Source organism: Leptonotus elevatus, chromosome 2 (assembly GCF_054856555.1).
Source record: "Leptonotus elevatus isolate MCC_2025b chromosome 2, RoL_Lele_1.0, whole genome shotgun sequence".
In the NCBI taxonomy this organism is placed as follows: Eukaryota; Metazoa; Chordata; class Actinopteri; order Syngnathiformes; family Syngnathidae; genus Leptonotus; species Leptonotus elevatus.
In genome coordinates this window covers 14376379-14397976 of record NC_141240.1, presented here as the reverse complement: position 1 = coordinate 14397976, position 21598 = coordinate 14376379, and the positions used below count along the sequence as shown (strand labels likewise).

The 21598-nt window shown below is 38.3% G+C and overlaps 1 protein-coding gene across 3 annotated transcripts in view; it reads left to right on the top strand.

The window, feature by feature from the left end:
• The window catches only part of LOC147178533 (guanine nucleotide-binding protein G(I)/G(S)/G(T) subunit beta-1), a 36110-nt gene extending 14516 nt beyond the window's left edge, over nt 1-21594 (top strand). The window contains exons 1-11 of one of the 3 annotated variants that reach the window (XM_086069367.1): nt 6989-7066; nt 8046-8149; nt 9374-9412; nt 9601-9707; nt 13068-13131; nt 13677-13839; nt 14800-14866; nt 15313-15514; nt 16633-16849; nt 18960-19075; nt 19671-21594. In XM_086069367.1, the coding sequence (XP_085925493.1) occupies nt 8093-8149; nt 9374-9412; nt 9601-9707; nt 13068-13131; nt 13677-13839; nt 14800-14866; nt 15313-15514; nt 16633-16849; nt 18960-19066 (1023 nt within the window). In that variant the 5' untranslated portion in view covers nt 6989-7066; nt 8046-8092 and the 3' untranslated portion in view covers nt 19067-19075; nt 19671-21594. Of the gene's footprint in view, nt 1-6988; nt 7067-7466; nt 7643-8045; nt 8150-9373; nt 9413-9600; nt 9708-13067; nt 13132-13676; nt 13840-14799; nt 14867-15312; nt 15515-16632; nt 16850-18959; nt 19076-19670 lie in introns of those variants that run through there. The other 2 variants (XM_086069365.1, XM_086069366.1) reach the window with 2 other exon arrangements.
• The last annotated feature ends 4 nt before the right edge of the window (nt 21595-21598 follow it).

The window sequence follows — 21598 nt, the reverse complement described above, 5'->3', positions numbered from 1 at the left end:
TGGATGGATGTCATTTGAATTGATACTATTGTGTCAGTTGTAGAAAGTGCTATCTGCAATGAATTTGACTTAACGTGTCCCAACAACAAGCTGCGTGTTGTCGGGGATGTCAGACTGAGACTGGATGGGGCGTTTACAATATGTCTAGGAGCAATATCCTTCCGTACGTTTCTGAATTCCACATCCTCTTATAGCAGCATTCTTCATGACCTGGTTGCATTTCAGCCACATTTGACATGCATCACTTCCTAAAAGCACTTAGGCTTTCACCCAGCAACCAGGAGGAAGAGGAGTATAAAAGACACATGCGCACTGTGTTCAAATCTTTTGTCACTCTGAAATGCCATTAGTGATGGCCCCTTCTCGGTATGAATCCCAAATGACTTCCACATCCCTTTACTCAACTTCTTTAGAGGGAGCATACAGTGCATGATTAATTCAGACCTTTTTACTTTGGTCTATCTATACTAGGGCTGGACGATATGGACAAAATTTCATATCTTGATATTCATGCCAGATATGGATAATCTGATAATGATATTACTATGGGTTCAGTGGAAAAAAAAAGAATAGTGCAATTGTTTTTATTATTACTTACTGACAGTCTCAACTAGGGCTGAACGATTAATTGCATTTGTGATTTGAAAACACGCGATTATGTCATCGCGAAGGGTTGCGATTTGATTGATCATTTGTGAAAGGGGCGCAGCAGAGGATGTGGACAGTGTGTGATCAGTAGGGCTGTGCAGATCGATTGATAGAATCGAGTGAGTTTTTGATCGATACCAGAGCGCTAGTATCGATATTTTACATGTATTTATTTATTTTGATTTCTCATGGGTTCCTTGCGCAATACCTTTGTAGCACACGCGCATGTGCCGGCCTGCCAATGACAGCGGTGGGCGGTACCGACTGTGCAAAAAAATCAGTGAGCCACTCGCAACTATACAGAACAATTTTTGTGGTTGAGAGTGCTATACTTATTTTGCTCATGTATTGCTGTTACAGAGTGAATTTAATATTTTCATTGGTATCCAAAATAGTTTTTTCTTTTTAAGATTGAATGAGAATATACTGTACACATATTTTGTGTTCATTTTTAGTGTGACTTTTTGAAAGTACAGAACCTTGAAAACTTTTGCACTTTTATGATTAAAGTTTATAGTTAAAAGTTTTATTTAAGGCTTGTCATTGGTTGATTTATTTTTAATAAATCTCTTGATGTTTATGATAACAGATTTATTTGTGTATGTTGAAAAATAGAACAGGACCTAAAAAAAATCTCATAGTAATTTGCTATCGCAAAATTTAGTGAAAACAATTGCAATTAGATTATTTTCCAAAATCGTTCAGCCGTAGTCTCCGCTAGTGATAGACCGATGTTTTTTTTAAAGGCCAATACCGGTTATTATTAGTCAAAGAGGCCGATAACCGATATTTCAAGCTGATATTCATTTGCAGTAAAAAAAGAAGAAGACATTTTTAGCGTCAAAAGTTTAAAAAAATTACTTTTTTCTTTTAATTTCAAACATAAAGAATTGACAGCTTTGTTTAAAAATGATTTAAAAAAATTGCAGTGAGCTTCCGGGGTCATCGGCATGTTTTACACTAAATTAAAAACTAAGCAATTAAATAGTTCCTTAAGTTTTCAACTGAATTAAGTTTTCAAAAATGTCATCATATTTTTTTTATATATATATATATATATATATATATATATATATATATATAAAATATGTAGGGAGTTCCCAGTGTCAGCTTTCTATTTTATTTTTATTTTTTTACAAAGTAAAAATTTAAATAAATCCATAAGTGATAAGTTTCCTGTCTCACTGAGCGACAAAAGCATGTGAATGTAGCTAATTAAGGGTTTTCGTCAGAGTTTGTAAAAGATTTCAAAAGTTCTTCACAGACAGCGAAACTTTTTCATGTGTTCGAAATATTTTAGCTTTACATGCAGTATAACTGTAGCAAGTCCACATGAATATCATTCAAATTTTTGATAATTAATATCTTGAATGTTCTTATCAAGATAGCAATTCGATAAGGATATAGCGCCCAGCTCAAGTTTATATTTAGTAGCATCTTGCTATCAGTCATTGTGGTTTAACGACACTCTGACTGCTCAACCGGTCACTTTAAATATACTTTATGTACTTGTCACATCCTAAATTTTATTTTTGTCATAGTTGCTCTTCTCTGCATAATAGTTTAGCTCATACTACCAGAGACAAATTCCGTCTGTGTGCGTTTATTATTACTAATATACTTGCCCAATAAAGATGATTGTGATGACACAGGCTATTGACCAAATCTACATCAGACTGACCTAATTTAGGTAAATGCTCCGCATATGCTCATGTAAAACGCACAGTGCCCCTCCTGCATTTTACCATCCTCATGACATGGTTTCAGCTCAAGTTTGGCTGTTGGCATCAGTTCTCCTGTCAGAACGTAGCCTGTGACTTGCTAATGTCATGCAGTAATATTGTCTGCAGTCCGGATGAGCACAAGTAAGTGTGTTTGTAGTAAGAGAAACCACTCTGTTCTCTTATCGCCACATCTGCTGAATATTTTTGATCAAGGAAAAAGAAAAAGGGGAAACACCTTTCTTAAAAAATAAAAAAATGTTTGCTTCATGATGCTCTGTCCTCATCAAGACTATGGCACCTTGTAGAAACGCATTACAGGCAGAACTTGCAGTTAGCTGCTGACAGATTCATGACAAAGATAAGCAGCAATTGGAAACCAGCGTAATGTTGTCAGGATTTAGAATAAAAGACGGTGTAGATTAATTTTTCTCAAACTACAGACTCTGATTAGACTGGGGGCTTGGGTGCACCCCTAGAAATAAAAGGTATAGGAAGTCAGGTACTGTCAATAGGTGATAAAGTTGGTTACCGAAGTTGGTAATTTTGTTTTTGTTTGGTATGGTCCGATTTGGGTACAGAGTCGATTGAATCATGTGAAATTAAACGGTATCACGATTCTGTGTCAAAGCACAAAAAGTTGACAATTTTCGGAATCATCACCAGTGTAATGACGTCACTCTAAAATAGGGCTGGGTGATATGAAGTGTTTCGCAATAGAAGTATTTCATATCAGTCTATTATTGAATTTTTATTTTTATTTTACTATTCCAAAGAAAGACCAAAATAAAATAAAAAAGGTGGAGTTAGGTAGTTTTATTTTAACTTTATAATATTTAACCTTTAATGAGAGGTTAACGCAGCTATGAAAACGTCAAATAAACCAGATTAAGATTATAAAGATGAAATAAATGCCTTTTTAAATGTAACGTGCTTATTTGGGCTGGGTGATATGGCTGAAAAATCACAAGTTTACGTTTCATATCGGCGATACAAATTGATTAAAGGTCAATTTAAAAACAATAAAACTTCTATTAAGAGGAAACATACCATTCAAAATATATGGTAGTAAATACAGATTTTTTTATTTTTAAGAACAATGATGTGCAATGTTTACATCCATGCTCCTGGCTCAAGCAAATGCTTATTTGTGGAAGATGCGACCCCAAAATCAGTATCGTTGATACAGTTATATTGGCCTTCATTCAGTGTTTACTGTATACACTTAAGTGTAGCATATCAAAAAAAGCTTACAAACATATTGATGTGTGCAATCCAGTTGTACTTTATCCATTTATTGGACAATTTTTTCCCCATAGTCCATTGATATTTTACTTGCCTAAATCGAATGTACTGTAACTTGAGTACAATGCTGAGGGTCGGAGGACTCGGAGCTGGCATGTCAAAGAACTCTAATCCACGTATCCATCCTGACATGTTTAATCCGGTTAGTATGCACTATATAATCTTAGTTGGATTTTTGGAGTTTAAATTGCCGTCACAAACTGTTACCACCAACATCAACACAACTCTATTCTGACTTTGTAAAATGTGGCGCTGCTAGACGCTAAGCCAGTATCCCACATAGGCTGACGGGTCCGTTGGACTTCTTTTCAAAGGCAGTTTAATAGGTAAAAATGGCTTTACACAGTACACACTTTGATGACAGCCTGACGGTTTCAGCGCCGACTTATCCGTTTTTAACAAATCGTTTTTTACTCAAATGTGCTGTTTTAGTCGGCAAAATCACTCGTGTGATTCTGATGTCACTTTGTCTCATAGGCCAAAATCTCACAATTTCTCCCGAAGAAAGTAGTTTGCTGCTACGCACACTTTAAATTTAGAAACTACGACAGCAAAACCTGTTGCTTTTACTTACTAAACCGCATTGTTTTTGTGCCTGATTTGAAACTAGTGTGTGTGCAATGGCTAACAATTCCACAAAAAACTAAATGAAGTAACTTTAGGACCTTGCTTGTTCTCCTTGTTACCGAAGGCTTTAGTTGAGGTTCCGACTCTCTGCTTGTTCCCTCGCATTAGTTTAATCTGGCCCTGTCCTTCATCTTGAATCTTGTGTCTCGATCCTCTTTTGCATCAGAGCTGGTCATTGCTTACCCCTTATGTCATCATTAAGTAGCCTCTTGTGAACCCCCAAATGTACTGTCTGCGCACTACTGCTTGTATAGTGTGATGATTCTGAGTAGGGTTGCACAATATTGGAAAAACGTGCGATATAGCTATGAGATTATTATCTAATGAAGGAATTTTTTTTTTCATGTGGCAAAATAAGCAAGCATGCATCATACCTTCTTGAACTATGATGTACCACATCAAATTTGTAAAGTTGTATTTTAGCCTATTGACAGTTAAATGATTAATAAACTGGTCAACAAATTCTTTACCTACAATTCCACAAGACTGGCAATTTACTGAAAAGACTTGGTGCTTAAAGCGCCACTGCAATGCAGTAACAGACAACCACAGTAGGCATTTTATTGACATGTGTAAGGCTGGGTAATGAAAGAAAGAAACTACAATAAAACACAATTATTCAGCGAGAAAAATGCTGATCAAAATATCTGAATTTTAAGGAATGTCCACTGTTGTTGCATACATAGAATGTACAGTGTAGTGTAATGTAATCCCCTATAGTGCTATTAAAGCATATTTGTGAATCATGAAAAGATGCTACCCCAAAGCTGTAGTGTTGATTCACTTAAAATTAACCTCCATTCACTACAGTGTAACCTCACAAACACGTACTCTCTTGGAATGTATTAATTTCAGTTGTTCAGGGTTTTGATCCAAATCGTTCGGATTAACACATGCATGCCTTCAGGAATGTTTTTTTCAGTGTTCAATATATAATTTTTTTAAGTACAGGAATATCTGAAACAGGACCAATCAGAGCAAGGTCCCACCCTTCACTAGCTCTGATTGACTGAGACCATGAATACTGTATGTGTGTCCGTTGATGAGCCCAAGTGAGGCTTTTGAAGTTAAGACATTTTTTTACCCCTCTATCACCTGGTTGCATCGGTGCAACCTTTTTTTTTTCTTTCTTTCAGTTGCACCATTGTAAAATTAGGGCGCCTGAATGCCCAAATTGATCGCAATATAGAGCCCCGTCATAGGTGGAGGCCAACATTATGTTGCTCTAGGTAGGAGGTTCATCTTGTCCATTTTTTTTAAGTTTGTGCTGTGTGAATGTGAGAGGGAATTATATGATGTTTCATAGTAATGAGAAATACTGATCTGTGCCTGCATGCATGGCACTTCCCCCCTGCTCGTTACTATGCAGTGCAGGAGATGTCGGCACTGATAGGAGTGGCTGGAAAATGTGAAGTCTGCTCCCTCCCTACCCTCTTTCTCTTCCCTCTCACCACTCTACCTCTAAAAATAGCTGGCAGAAAGAGAAGGCACTGAAGTCAATGCTCTTTCTATTGCTGCTACAGAGTTGGCCTCAACACACCACCACTAGCCCGCAATCACACCTTAATGCTGATATTAGTAATTGACAATGCAATTGCACGTGAATCCCTGGGACCTGAAGAAAGGGTTTTATTAGTTAATCAATGAAAATATGACAATATAGGCTGGAGCCTGTAGGACTGCAGCTGTTGAATATTTTAGTATTGGACTATCCTACTGAAAATTCTATTAAATAATCAAATATTCAGATAAGATATGTTTTTGCCTGATTGAAGAAACATTGCGCAGTTTGTCACTTTTTTTATTTTTTATTTTTTTTACTCGTGACTGCCACCTCTAGCCTAAAGCAGAGCTGCAGCCTGTGTCAAGCTTGTGCGTGGTGCGAGTGTGCGCTTGAATAAAACCTTTTACAGGTTTTCTTGGAGTCTGGACTGAGTTTGAGTTTGAAAATCCATCCATCGATCCATCCATTGTAGTCGTATAAATTATTTATTCTACAAGTTTTGGAAGTGTTCAAACTGCAATGAAGATAACGCTTTTCCTCATTTAACTTCACCAAGACCCTACAAAATATCCACACTTGGAGTACTACTCTGGCCGTAATTACGCTCACTAAGCAAAACCTATAAGTAAAATGTAATTAATGGTTGTGAGGATATAGCATACTTGTTTTGGGTCCTGCGCGGCTTCATGCTTGGCGTTTTTGACGGAGAGCAAGGTCCATGTTACAAAAAATTACATGTCACGGATGGTACTACTCACTTTGCATTTCGATCTGAAACTGAATGGGTCCGCTTCCGCCTACGACTTGCTGCATTTAAAGGACGTAATCGTGTTGTGCCCAATTGCAGTTTTGCCTTGCAGTGTGTCCTATATAAGGAGCAAAATGTGAAATTTGACCAACAGATTGCATTTCATTTCGAACCTTTGACCAAAAGGTTCAGCAACACATCAGGGGATTGTTCACATGTAACTTCAATATTAGAGACAAGCTGCTCCATGGCTCAGTGGTTTAACATTCTTATGTTCTAAAACATTTACCCTGTAACACATTATAATAAGAGAGAGAGGAGAATTAGCCTGTGATATTGTTATGAGATATTTCAGTGTCTTGAAGATTACGCTAGGTAGTTAAGATGCCTGGCCTAGACCTATTTACCAACACTGACCAATCAGATGACTGGTAGCTACCGGGTTGTTCCTTCAAGGATAAGGTGTTCCTTTAGAACGTGCCGACGATACCCTGGAAAGCAGCAATAGTTGGGGTAAGATAGGAGAATGTTGTTTTTCTTTATAAGTATTTGACGTTTTAATGATTGTTTTGAGTGGACAAGGCTACCTCAAAAATGTACGTTTCGGTCATGTTTGATATTTTAGTTATGCTTGAGTTAATGGCCAACTTGGTGCAACTTGAATGAGCAAAGTGGATTAACAGTTTGTTTTGCATCAGTTGTCGATGCCACTACTGAAAGCCATAGTTTATTGTAGTTGCCACTATTTTTGCATTCTACATGTATGGAAAGTGAAAGTGTCGATGCTAAGAGCCTCAACCCAAGGATTGGGGTCAGCTGGATAGCCACTGCTTTTCAGATCATCAGCAGGTTTTGTCTTAAAGGGATTTGGCTGGAGGAGCTGAATCAACTGTGTCCCAGGATTACAGGAATGACATTGGAGGGTAGTTGAGAGTCCCAAGGCCAGAGCAGCAACATTTTCTGCCTCCCATCAATCGCGCGCACCTGTGTTTTACCTATAGTGCTGCAAAAGCCAAAGTGGTGTTGTGGTCTACCCTTCTGCTGTCCAAGTAGCCGGAACCTTGCCTGTTTTGGGTGAACTTTTGTTAGGTAATGTTTGGTCCCGTTTTTTGTTTGTTCTTTGAATCCCTTCTTATTGTCTTAGTGTTGAAGGGCTATCAGCGGTTTTCTGTGTTGCTGTTATGAGGACAAATTAATTTAATGTAGTTCTCAAAATGATTAAGCTTGTAGTGTCTGCCAACTGCTTGTTGCTAGGTAACAGTTTCAAGATGGTGAGAGAACTGTTGAACTGTTTTGAAATTGTTTGCCTGTTGTGACTCTGCAACGTTGGCCCTTGCAGACTGGATTTTCAAAAATTATTCAGTTTCATTGTCCAATAAAATTGCAGAAAGTTTTTACCTCTGTGTAGTAGTGTTACTGTACAGTCACGATGCAGCTTACTTAACAAAGTTACTAACTTTCCTATAACTTAATACTATCTTGTCATCCTCAGATCAGAAAGAGTCTAGGCGGCGGAGCGAAGCACACCATTAGAGGAAAATGAGTGAACTGGATCAGCTACGCCAAGAGGCTGAGCAGCTCAAGAACCAGATCCGAGTAAGTCAGCTCCCGCCTTGCATCATGGTTTTATTGTCAATTAATTTATTAAAACATTTTTAATGTACTGTAAATTAGGTTGCCGTCGTTTCCAGATTATAAACGGTACTTTTTTCACATGCTTCATGCGTCTGAAACTGTGATGTGGTTAATACATGGATTTTACAGGCTAACAAGCTTCATGCCACCAATACCCGGGCCTATCTCAGTTCTACCGCTTATAGCCCTTTCAACCACTAGCCCTCGGTTGTGCGTGTTGAAAAGAATGAAGGGCTTCGTCCTTACATCAGGAAGTGACGACTTTTCTGAGATATGACCTCACAGAAGCAAAAAGCGAAAGTCCTGGAAATTAGCTGACCATCTCCGATGTTTACAATGTGTGTCTGAGGCGAAAGCATTTGGAAATCGTGCTATATTGGAAAGACTTTTTGTAAAAATATTTCTCACCATCAAAGGAACTAACTTTTATACAAATCACAACACTGGCTAAGACATTTATTATTTACGGTTGTTTACTTGTTCCTCACTCTGACCCATTTCAAGACAAATCCACTTGCGTGCTGTTATGATATTGGTGAGCAGTGAAAATGATGTCAGTCAAAACTGTTAGCAAAACCTCTCTTTACACAAAAATACCGACACAAGGAATCCCAATCTATTTACTCTGCAGATAATACATCAACCAGTGGGTTGAGTCTGGTCACTGTCAGCATCAAGCGCATTTCTGAGGCAGGGCAATGTGACATCATAAATGTGGGACGTATGTGTAGTACGAGAGTAGTACATATGAAATGACGTACATATGAAATACAGTATTATTCATATGTAAGTCCGGGAGTAAACAGTAGCGGTGGGCGGGTATAGAGTAAATTCAACATGGCTACTCAAAGAGAGACAATAATGAATGACTTGTGTCGTCGTTGCGGCAAAAACTTGATGATTCGTGTGATGATAGACTTCCGGCGCCAAAGAATGACGTTGACGTGTCCACGAAAAATACGTTGCAGCAAATAAACACATTTGATTTGCCCGGACGCCCGTAAACCAGGCCAAGTCGTAGTCAATGGCAGTTTTTAGTTTCCAGACCCACATTCTTTCGTTCAAGAAAGTGGGTGTGCCATGCCAGGATGGAAATTATACTGAAGTTGACTGAAACTTGTAGCATAGTATTAGATAAGCAACCGTCCACCTTAGTTCAAATTTACTTCTATTCTTGTGTTTCAGGATGCCAGGAAAGCGTGTGCTGATGCTACCCTGTCTCAGGTAATGACATTTCTTTCTCAAATTGATGCCTAGTGTGTACAAATAGTCAAGGTGCTCATAATTATCTGTTTACGTAAATGCCACTGACATGCATTTGCACCGATTTATTCATTTATTTATTTATTCTTCTCCTATGGCGATTTGTTAACCCTCTTTGTAAAAATGTCTGTCCTCTTAATCCTGTTTAGATTACAGCTAACATTGACCCAGTTGGCCGAATTCAGATGCGCACTCGCAGGACACTGAGGGGGCATCTGGCTAAAATCTATGCCATGCACTGGGGCACTGATTCAAGGTACTCTCCTCAGCTCCAGTCAGTCCATTAGCTAAATATTTCATGCCATCGACCCACTCCCTTGCCTAAATGCAGGAAATGGATATAAAAGCTTGCTTGAGTGTCTTTGTGCTCGCCGTTTCTCCTCAGGGCCCTTGTGAAGTCCTGGAATTACACAATAGCTCTAGCTTGCATCCACAAGCTCCTCTATTTTTAACATCTGCCCAAAGCCATCTTCAGTTAGATTAACATAAAACTAGTGTTCGAAAAAAGTCAACTCTACAGTAGCGTATTTAGGCAGAATAATGCAAAAATTTTAGCTCAACGCTTATTGGACATGCATTACCTTTCTTGAATGTGTCTGTGTTGTGTGTCCTGTTTGTGGTTTAGGTGTTGGTTGGGCATATGGGTAGGGAAAATACTCAAAATGGTGGTGAGATCATTGAGATTCATTGAGCAGTATTCCTCACTTTAAAAAAAATCAAATCAAATCAAAAAAATTCTTGCATTGTTCCACGTCCCCACAGCAGCAACTGAACTTAATAATGTTGCCCCACAATCGCAGTGTGCAACTTCCTACCAACTGTCAGCTTTCCTCTGTTTCATCATCTAGTGTTTCATTTGCCATAGGGATTTGGTATTTATTGGATTACCAGCTGATATTTCGCCTCTCCAAAAAGGGTCACGTGTTTTGACCCAGCATCTTAGCTGTGTCTGCTCCTTTTAACCCCATGGACACAAGAGGGTGGAGTTGGCTGTCTGCTAATGTTAACCCAACAAATGTCTAAATCTTAGTAACATGCATGTTAGGTAATTGAAAACTCTATAATTGTACATAGCTATGAATGGTTTATTGTCTATATGTGCCCTGGGATTGTTGGTAACCCGCATCTCACAATCAACTGCGATAGGCTCCAGTTTACCTGTGCTCCTAATGAGGATAAACTGTATGAAGAATGGCTGGCCGAATTATTGTATTGACCGTCGATCGAAAAAAAAAAAAATAATAATACCAGTATGGCCATGAGGTGTTAATCCTTTTTTTGTTTGCTTCTTTGTTTTTTGTTTTTCTTAAAACGACATTGTTGTACACTGCTGTTGTCTTTGTTGTGAAACAAAAGGCATATTAATTTACAAGGAGGGTGTTTACTTGGCGAAAAAATACAAAAATTATTTTAATCTCTAATCTATATATATATATATAAAAAAAAAGAGCGATACAAATAAGGCTACCTTAAAGTTTAACTTCCGGCAGGGATTTAAACTCTGTTAGACATAATTTGAGTTTTGCTGCTGTCCTTTGCTGATTAATTATTATTTCAAGTTGTTTGTTATAATGAGAAGAGTCATCTTTGCAGTAATAATGTGTCTAGTGTAGTGATAGGTACTAAAATTATTTTTTTAAGTATGGACAGATTTGGGTCAGTACTACTGTGCAACGTTTCACGCAAAACCAAACGGTACCCTGTTTCAATTACGAAGCGCGTCTTTAAGTAAGTTGTTACTGCAAGAATGGAAGAGTTGCCGATTTTCAATGGAGAACTTGATTGCATCATACTATAATGACATCACCCACTCACACAGGCACATTAGAAATACACTTCCGGGTTGGAAGCCAGCGAGGCCCGATTGAATCTGCAGTTGCCCACTGATAAGACACACAAATGCAGTATATGAAGCATATTGCAGCAATGGTAAAGCTGCACACTGACTGTCCAGTATATTTTGACGGAGTGTGGAGAGATGGACTTTTGCGATCAATGCCAGCACGACACTGCAATCTCAGTGCTGGCACCGGCCTGTGGCTGGCGATGACTGAAAGAGAGAAATTTGCCGGCCAGGAACAAGGTTAAATAAGAAAAAAAGCCAATTCAAGTGTTCATTTTAGTTTTCTTTATCAGTCAATTTTCATAATTGTGTGAAAGTGTGTGGGTTTTGGTTCCATTTTAAAATGAACTAAATATTTACAGCTAAAAATTGTAAGGCCACACCATAGCATCTTCAATTTAAACTGCTCCATCCTTTATAAACATGTCAGGAATGCTGGTACAAGCTCCAAAGTTGAATAAAAGTTGAATGTATTATTACCTTAATTGTCTATATTATGTCTATTATTAATTTGTACATACCTGAAAGAATTCAAGTTGTAAGATAATGATGGTTATCATAAGAGCAGCTGGTTACTGGCGCAATATGCCGCAATTTACATATGATACGATTAGTTGACTAGTCGAGTACTGTTGGCGATTAGTTGACTAGAAATATAATCATTTGTGACAGCCCTAACACACACATACGTTTTTTTTTGTCTGCCTAACTTTTGCTTCAAGGGGGGAAAAATTGCGAGAAGTGCATGGACCGTACTCGGGCGACTGGTTTACAGTGTATGCTGTACAATCATTCTAGTAGTTTGTCCAATTGTGGATCTTTGAGGTCCGACTGGAAGTAAAGTCCATCCTTTATCGTTTACAGTAGAAAAGTAAGCACGTTCAAGTGTTACAGGTGTTATAATCATCTAAAACTGGCATCCATACATTTTCTGCCTCTAACATATTACATGGAGCCTTCTCTTCCAATTAGGATCAAATCAAATGGCCAAACGTATTAGAAATGTTCAGTTAAATACCTCAATCAGAATAAACAAGCCGAAAATGAAATGGAATTTTGTACAGATTCACAGGGACAGTATATTCCTTTTGTCACGTCATGTAAACAGTTCAATCCGGAATGCGCTCTCTTGACGTCAAATGCTTAGTGACGACGTTTACGTGCTTGAAAATGGCAACGCCCTATCAGAGGTTGTCTGCAATGTGAGAACTTGTTTAAACTACTTGTGACCTGTTTTTATCAAGTGGGTTGCTTTAAATAAGTGTTAGGTGATCACAATTTCTGTGCTAAGTAAACAAACTCCATCTTGATCAATCATGTGGTGTTTACGTCAATCTGTGTATGTCACATGTCTGTTCTGATGATGTTGCACTTTCACATTTAAACCACAAATCAGAATAGGTCATGTCAGATGTACAGTTGACCCGAGATCTTTAGTCGGAATGACAAAAAAATATCTCCATGTAAATCCATCTTTTGTTGAGCATGTTCCTGTTTGAGTGTGCTGTTCTGTGTGTGTCACGGTAGTGAAGATGAGCAGGCTCCCAGTGGGCCTTTTTGTGCTCCATTGGGCATGAAAGCTGTCGCTGTAGTTACTTATTGGATTCACCAGCATATTCAAGCTCAGCCCCAGTGACACCACTCTTTCCTTTTTTGTTTAAAAAAAATAAAATCTGTATTATCACCGCCTATTATTAAGAATGCTGATTTATAGAGTACAAATAAGTACAATAAAATACTACACAATTTAAACAATTTCTTTCTTTACTTTAGGCTTTTGGTCAGTGCCTCCCAGGATGGAAAACTCATTATTTGGGACAGCTACACCACGAACAAGGTACATTTATTAATGACGATGGTCTGAGTTCCTATTCATTCAGAAACTAATAGACACAGGGAACAGGTCTTTTTCCATAACAAGCTCTGGTAATGCATGAATTTCATTTTCATTTCAATTATTTATTTCATTCATTTGAAAAAGAAAAAAAGACAATATAAAACAATATTCTTCATCGTTGAATGAACAGCAGCAGAGTGGAGCATGATATGTATGTCACATATTTGCATAAATTGACATTTACCTGTGCAAAGTGCATTAGAGAGGTTATATTAAATGCACACTGAGGCCGGATATGACCATTAGTCATTGATAGGACATAAGATGGATTGCACATTAAACATTTGGGATTCATAACTACCAGCAACCCACCAGATGAGAATCGCTTTACTAAGGCATACGGTCAAGTTCAGATTAAGCCTGCATTTATTCTTTGTCCAAGTAGGACATATTTTAGAATAATTTTTTTTGTATCGTCCCCTCAAAACCATAAATATAGATCATTGTATGTTATTTATATTCAATAATATGTTCCCTTTTTTCAGGTCCATGCCATCCCGCTGCGCTCATCTTGGGTGATGACGTGCGCCTATGCCCCTTCTGGTAACTACGTGGCATGTGGAGGCTTGGACAACATCTGCTCCATCTACAACCTGAAGACCCGTGAGGGAAATGTGCGCGTTAGCCGTGAGCTGGCTGGACACACAGGTACGCTGCACACCACCTTGATTTGCTTAATCTCAATTTACCACAACCATGGAAAAAACATTTAAATTCCTCTTAGAAAATCTGCTGAGGAATCCTTATTTCCAATTAATAAATAAAGATGAAGGTCTATGCCATGCTGCCACTTGCACTTTTTTTGTTGTTTCTTTGGCCAAGCGTTCAATTACAATTTAGCCAGATTGAATGATTTTCACGTCGGAGATATTCTGGTAGGGTTAGACAGATTATCGACCATGCCAATATTCAGCATTTTGACAAATATTGGCATTGGCCTTTTTTTTTTTTTTTTAATCTGACCGCCAATAATAGATCAATTTAAAACCGTGTTTACTTAAGGAATGTATTTAATAAAAGTGCCCAGAAGTTTTTGTCTGAATTTTAAAACAAAGATGACTGTCCAACAATTTGCAAATTTGAAAAGATGTTCAACAAACATATGCCTTAAAGGCATTTCAACAAAGTTAAGAATTGGAGTTTGTATTTTTTTGGAGTTTGTATTTTTTTCTCTCTCAAATTTGTATGCCAATATTTTCCCGTTTAGTGAAAGTGAATATCGGCATATAAGTATGGGTTATCGGCCTCCTTGACTACTAATTAACGGTAGCGGCCCTGAAAAAAACATCTGTCTATCACTACATTTCAGTCACATGGTCTGTGACTGCTTTGTGCAGAAATAGAACATACTGTAGCTATATAGCTTTTTCTTTAACTAATGAAAGTTTTGTGCTTGAGGGCAAGAATTATTCATCTGATCAGTGTCACATGACACAGGAAGTGTGTCAGCATTTAAGTTCTTGTTCCTTCACCGTAGGGAGGGGCACACAGCCTCAACTAACTTAAGATGAATAAAGGAAGCAAGTTGCAAAGGGACATTTTCTTGTATGTTTTTTTTTTTTTTTAAGATTCATCACAAACATTTGATCTTGTTGCTTTTGCTAACAGGCTACCTGTCCTGTTGTCGCTTCCTGGATGACAACCAGATTGTCACCAGCTCTGGAGACACCACCTGGTGAGTTGTTACATTGCACACAATGCAGTTCATTTCAATATCTTCTGCCTCAAACAGACATGTTGGCTCACCATCTTGGCTAATTTCATAATAATGCCCTCCCCCCCTTCTATAAACTATTGTCAAGTCAAGGCATAAAAAATAAGATGTATATGTTTGTAATACTCCTAAACCGTATTAGCAACATGCTTTGTTTATAATTAAACATTACTTTGAAGTATTGGTCTTATCTAATCTCAGCTTCAATGTCATTTTGTGTCCAGCAGTGAGCACTTTGCAGTGTCATCGCTGATTGTACTTGACTGAAGCCTAAATGTTGCCGTTTCATTCTGGAGCTTGCTTAGTCTATTTTGCCTTTTTACAGCTGATGAGATGAACTCGCTCATTTTCCTTTAAGTAGCTTTATTTTGATTGTGTATCTCTCTCTCTCTCTCGCTTCATTACAGCGCTCTGTGGGACATTGAGACTGGACAGCAGACAACCACGTTTGCTGGCCACACTGGGGATGTCATGAGTCTCTCGCTGGCACCTGACACGAGGCTGTTTGTGTCTGGGGCTTGTGATGCCTCAGCCAAACTCTGGGATATCAGAGAAGGAATGTGCCGGCAGACCTTTACTGGCCATGAGTCGGACATCAATGCCATTTGCGTAAGGCTTCGTACACTATACCTTACTGTAAATCTTAAGCCGGAATAAATTACACAATACCAGAATTTTCAAATACCAGGAATGGGAAGGCGCACCAACCTTATGTCAGGTTAAATAAGTCTGTATGTGTACTTTGACACTTTCACGGCCATCTAACGTAACCATATCTTCGTGGCCAAGAGGTGCACCGGATTAAAAGGCGCAGTCTCAATTGCAGGTGCTGTTTTTGTTTTTAAACTATACATAAGGCAGGTATTATTGGGCACATACATGCTACCTTATGAGTTTGGTTGTACTTAACAATGTAGTTGTTATTTTTTTGGATCAATCTTCATCTACAAATCCATCAAAGTCCTCATCTTCTGTATCCGAATTGAACAGCTTTAATGCTAGCGCTAGCGCCCTCAGTCGAATGGTGACTGAAGAGACGCTTCCCTCGGCTTTTCTCTGATAAAAAAAAAGTAATTGTTCAAGTCAGTCTTGCAACTCTGGCCACCTCGCCTTGTTCCCGCAGAAACTCTGCGTTGTCTTCTTAATTTGGCGAAGATCGTTTTCCCGCTTCCTCCACTTCTGAACCATGGATTCGTTGATGTGGAATTCTCTCGCAGCTGCTCTATTCCCATGTACAACCATGTAACTGACAGCTTGTAGTTCGCAAGTATGTCTCTTAATTGATGCCACTTTCCGGGGTCCTTTGCCAAACCGATGTTTTGCACACACCTACCGGGTCTTTAGGATCCTCGTGCCTTGCTCTTTGATGTTCATTTTTGACTCTTTAACATTCGCGTGCCGATCTCAACCACGTCCGCCTTTCCTGTACATAAGCAATGTGTCAGCGGGAAATGCTCCGACACTCAGTCAATGGAGTGTGTACAGAAGTCGCATAACAGATTTTACAGATTTTGCAACTCAATAAGTGCACACAATAAGGTGCACCTTATGCACCATCGATTTTTGAGAACATTTAAAACTTTTAAGTCTGCCTTATAGTCGTGAAAATATGGTAAGTGCCACTGTTTTATTTTTATTTTTTTAAAGGACTGTGTGTGCACGTTTGAGCCGGCTTCCTCAGTTGTATGTGTGATTTTTTTTTTTTTTTACGTTTATTTTTCCTTCAGTTCTTCCCCAATGGCAATGCCTTTGCCACGGGCTCAGACGATGCCACCTGCCGGCTGTTTGATCTGCGTGCTGACCAGGAGCTGATGGTGTACTCTCATGACAATATCATCTGCGGTATCACTTCTGTGGCATTCTCCAAGAGTGGCCGCCTACTTCTGGCTGGTTATGACGACTTCAATTGCAATGTCTGGGACACTTTGAAGGCCGATCGTGCAGGTATATTCTGCTTGATGTTGTGTATGTTGCTCTCTGTTACGGCTGTCTTGTTCTTCATACAGATAGGCGATGAATGTACAGTGGACCCCTGCATACTCGTGGTTCCTCCCACAATGCTTTTCAGTGGACGTCATTTACGCACAGATTGTTTGGTATTCGCGGGCAGGCCCAGTTACTATCCCCCACAAATAAGGCATAAATAACACTATAGAGTCGTCCCTCACTTTTCACAGGCGATATGTTCCAAGCAATGTTCCTCAATGGGTGAATTTCCGCAAAGTAGAGGTAGTATTTTGTTGTTGTTTTTTTGTGGCGGGGGATTTACACTTCTAAGCATTACAGATCCAACACGATTCCCGTCTTTCTAAACACGCATTTCAAAAAGGTAACATTAAAGCTTTTTCTTCACCATGCGTTCTCCACTAATGCCCAGTTTTTAACCTCAAGACATGTTAGGCTGGTACCTTGGCAGGGCCTGTTAGGATGATACTAGTTGGCTGTTAAATAATTTTTTGTTGATCACATTTTAATCTCAGAAATATTAGTTGGTGTAATGTTAAATAAGTGAATTGCGAGATTTGGTTGGATATTATTAGTGTGCAAGAAGAGAAATGGAAGGTCAGTTTTCCATTTGCCAGTTAAAACAGCAGGTATCGCCTACAACAGCTGAGGAACCCCATAGGTAGGCATGAATACTTTACACCTATTGATCACTCAAGTCTCACATCTGACACACACCCATGTGTTTTGTGGCTATTTTTAGCAAAATTTTGAGTACAGCGGAACCTCTAAGGTTGACAGCATTACATTCTGTGATGCTGCTTGATTGCTCCTATTATAATTAAAATGTGCCATAGGAAATAGTGGAAATGGAATTAGGCCATTTTAGGGTTATTTTTTTGCCATCACTATACCTTGATTAACTGTGCAGGCATTAATTTTAGGTAGCATTATAACACCCATGGGGAAGTGCAGAGGGTGATTGCTTGGTAGGCAAGTCACCTTGCAGAAAGACTTACCTGTTGGTTTTTCATTTAATGACATTTAATAATCAACTGCCTTGATTTATTTTTTATTTTTATTTTTTGTGATTCTTGGGAATCAAGACTCTTCACATTATGACTCAATTGTTTCATTATTTGTAGCTCTAGTCATGTTGTACTGAGCAGTCAAGATGGAAATGTGTTCATCACGCTTTTGCTTCAATAAGTTTGAATCATTTAGGTAATTCTTAAAATGTATTTTTTAGATGAAGTCTGACCATAATGTGCTGAAGTCCTACGAAATTGGCTGAGGTCTATTGTGATTTCAGTGCAACTTAAGTTCCACGGTCGCAATCAAGTCCCTCCCCACATGCACTAGAAGAAAAAACAAGTCTTAGACTTTCAAGCATGTCCAAATTGTGTCACGTGATTGATTATTTATAGGTATGTCCTGATCCGAACGGCCCCTATTTCTAAACACATGATTTTCAGCTGATCGCAATAGGGGCAAAATGATTGTTTGTATTAATTTTCTGATATTTTAAGGTCACTAAAGTGACCAAACAATCCCAAACTATAAAGAGCTTGCCAAATGTCAAGAGCGTAATTTTATATTACACAATGTTATGGTTGGGATTTTACATTTTGTCATGGTCGGAGTTGACAGTAACAAAGCGGCACACACAGAGGCACATTTGCCTCTCGTCTCCTACATGCTGGAGCAGAGCTTTGTACTGTACGCTCGTTTAGAGACGAGAGTTTCCTCACAATGATGTGAAAACACTCCGGGCAAGATACTCTGCAAAGCCTGATTATAAAGCCCCCTCACTGAAAGGTATCATCCAGAGTTGAGAGAGCGACCGACAGCTTAGCGTTGTGACTCGTCCAAACGACATAACTTAAAAAAAAGTTTATTTTATATTAATTTGAGGAAATTTGGGTGCAAGCTTTCTTTCTTTTTATGCATTGCTGAGGTATTCGATCAGGGCTCTGTATCAGCAGATGCGTACAACTAAAGACTCTGACTTGGTTACAAAAAAAAAAAAAAGTGATCAGGACATCCCTAATTATTACATAGACACAGATGAGTTTGTTGTGCTTTTCTTGAGTCTTCACTGCGTCCACAGGTGTCTTGGCTGGTCATGATAATCGAGTGAGCTGCTTGGGTGTGACTGACGACGGCATGGCAGTGGCAACAGGGTCCTGGGATAGCTTCCTCAAGATCTGGAACTAGAGTCTGAAGGTACAAAAAGGCCCCAGGATGTCCATATTTTGGCTTTATTTACAGCAGAGGTGGGCAAATATGGCCCGTGTGCTCGCTCCATTCTTAAATCCAGTCCGAGTCCTGTCATATTTATTGCATTCTTTTAACTGTTTTTTCCCTTAATTGTATTCATTAGAATGTTTTTGCATTTTATTCCTCGCATCAAAAATAATTGGTTAAGGGGTATATTGTAAATTTAAAATATTGGTAAAATAACCATTACATATTTTTTATTTAAATAATTATGATTAAATTAATCATAATTGATGCCATTAAAAATTAAACATACCAATAGTAGAGTCCATATCGCTGCAGACACTGCACCAATCGTTTGTGCAGAGCAGCAGGCACGACTCTACCGTGATATTGAAGGGGCTGCGTAGCTTCTAAATGTTTGGGAAAGGCCGTCATTGAGCTGGAGAATCTCGTCTGTGGTGGCCTGTCTCTAATAGTTAATAGTGGTTAATATCGGCAGTCGCAAAGCACAATGTATTTTGTATCAGTTGTTTGTATTTCATCATCAAGCCTTTTGTTGGGTAATTTGATCAACTAACAGTGGTTTGTTCATTTGCAGATGGTATCCAGACTCCAAAGTTGCGTGGAAGACCATTCCAACATCACAATGTTTAATTGTATTGCATATCCAATCTTTTCAAAACATGATACTGACTCAAAACACCCAACAAACTATTAAGGGCAAAAATCTCACTCTCTCATCCACCTCCTCCTCCTCCTTAAAAGAGCACAATTGTCTGTCACTCATTCAGCTCCAACTGTACAGGTCAAGGAATTTGGTTGTCTCAGAATGGACGGATGGAAAAATTGTGCATTCCTCTCATGACCACAGGTTGAGTGAAGATTATTACACAGCAGCGATCTAACTCTTATAGCATTCTTGGCCATCTTTCAATATATTTTTTTTCTTCATCGCTGTCAGAGTAGATCTGTAGGTTGTCTGTTAAAATGAGGATCAAATCTTTGTTTTATTTGCTAATCGTTACATGTTTTAAGAGGGTTTTAATTTGTGGAATTCTTGGAAATTCAGCTTTATCCCACTGGAGAACAAAGCGAGAGAAACAGTCCTCAAGCCACTTCTGACCCTGCTGTATATTAGTCACATGAAACTTGTCCCCCCCAGTGTAGTCCACAAGTCTTTCTTTGCACAAAAATGTAAACTTTGCATATATAGAACATTGTCGAGAGAGAAAAAATTAACTAACCAAGCACATACTGTTATAAATGAATGCTTGATTTTAAAATGCAAAAAAACACAACAAAAAGAAACAAAACCATTTAACCATTCTTAAACCTTTTTGTCTGGCACCAGTCTAGACTAATTAAATGAAGATTAACCTATTGGTCATAATCCACCCAACCCTTTATTTTATTTTACTTCTTTTCTCCTGTAGTTTTGTGTTGCTGTGGTTGGAACCGGGGGATGTGACCGGTCGGGTAATGAGTCTCTCCATTTTAGCCAGACTGCGTTTCAAAACTTTTTCGAACAGGTGCCCATTCCGTGCTTGGAAATGCAGTTACTACTCTGTGAATGACATGTTGTATAAATCAATGTTTGAAAATAATATGGAAACTTTTTTAAGTTAAAAACTAAAAAAAAAAAATTCTTTTTTGGGGGGGGATTGTCTGCCATGGGTGGGTTATCTCTTAGAATCGCATGCTGTAGAATTGCTTAAAGGTGCATATGAAATTAAGTCCTTTGATGTTTTCTTTAAGAACCTGTTGAATATATCAATACAGTGGTATTTATTTTTATTTTTCCCCCAGTTTTGACTAATTTGTTGTTGTTTTTGCTCCTCCGTGCATACCATAATACAACAAAAACGTCAAAGCTATGCACATGAGAAGCAAACCCTGCATTATTAAAGGTTGCTTAGTCCATACTTGGGAGGGATTACACAAATGGTTTAGATGTAAATGTAAATTGTACACACTTGCATATATACATTACATCTAATCACCGAAACATTACCAATACAACAAATTTCCATTCTTTCTGTAGCAAAAAAAATTCCACTTACAAAGAAACATTTTATAGCAGGTTTTTTTCTTGCCCTTTAATAATAATAAATCTTGCAGCATCTGGATGGCAGACTTTTTTTGTTGTTTTTGTTCCCTTCTCCTTGTAAACAGAAAACACTCTTCCTTTTAGCAGTAGTGCCATTGTTTTTTTGTTTGTTTTCTCTGCAACAGTCTGTACAAAAAGATGTGCCGTAATTGTGTGTTAGGCCTGGAATTGGCAAAGGCAAAAACACAAAAACATTCAAACTGAATTGAATAAAAGTCTAAATTGATTAAATTCCTGTTCCTTTTCTCTTTTTCGCCATCAAATAACCGTAGAGCTCTGCACCCCCTTATTCCCTTTACACCTTTTGTATTTAATTTTCAAGTCAGTCAGTGTACAACCGAAAGCTGGATGCAAGATAGAAACTATATTAAAATGTACTGTTATTTAAGATGTAATAAAAAGCAGTTTGAAATGACATA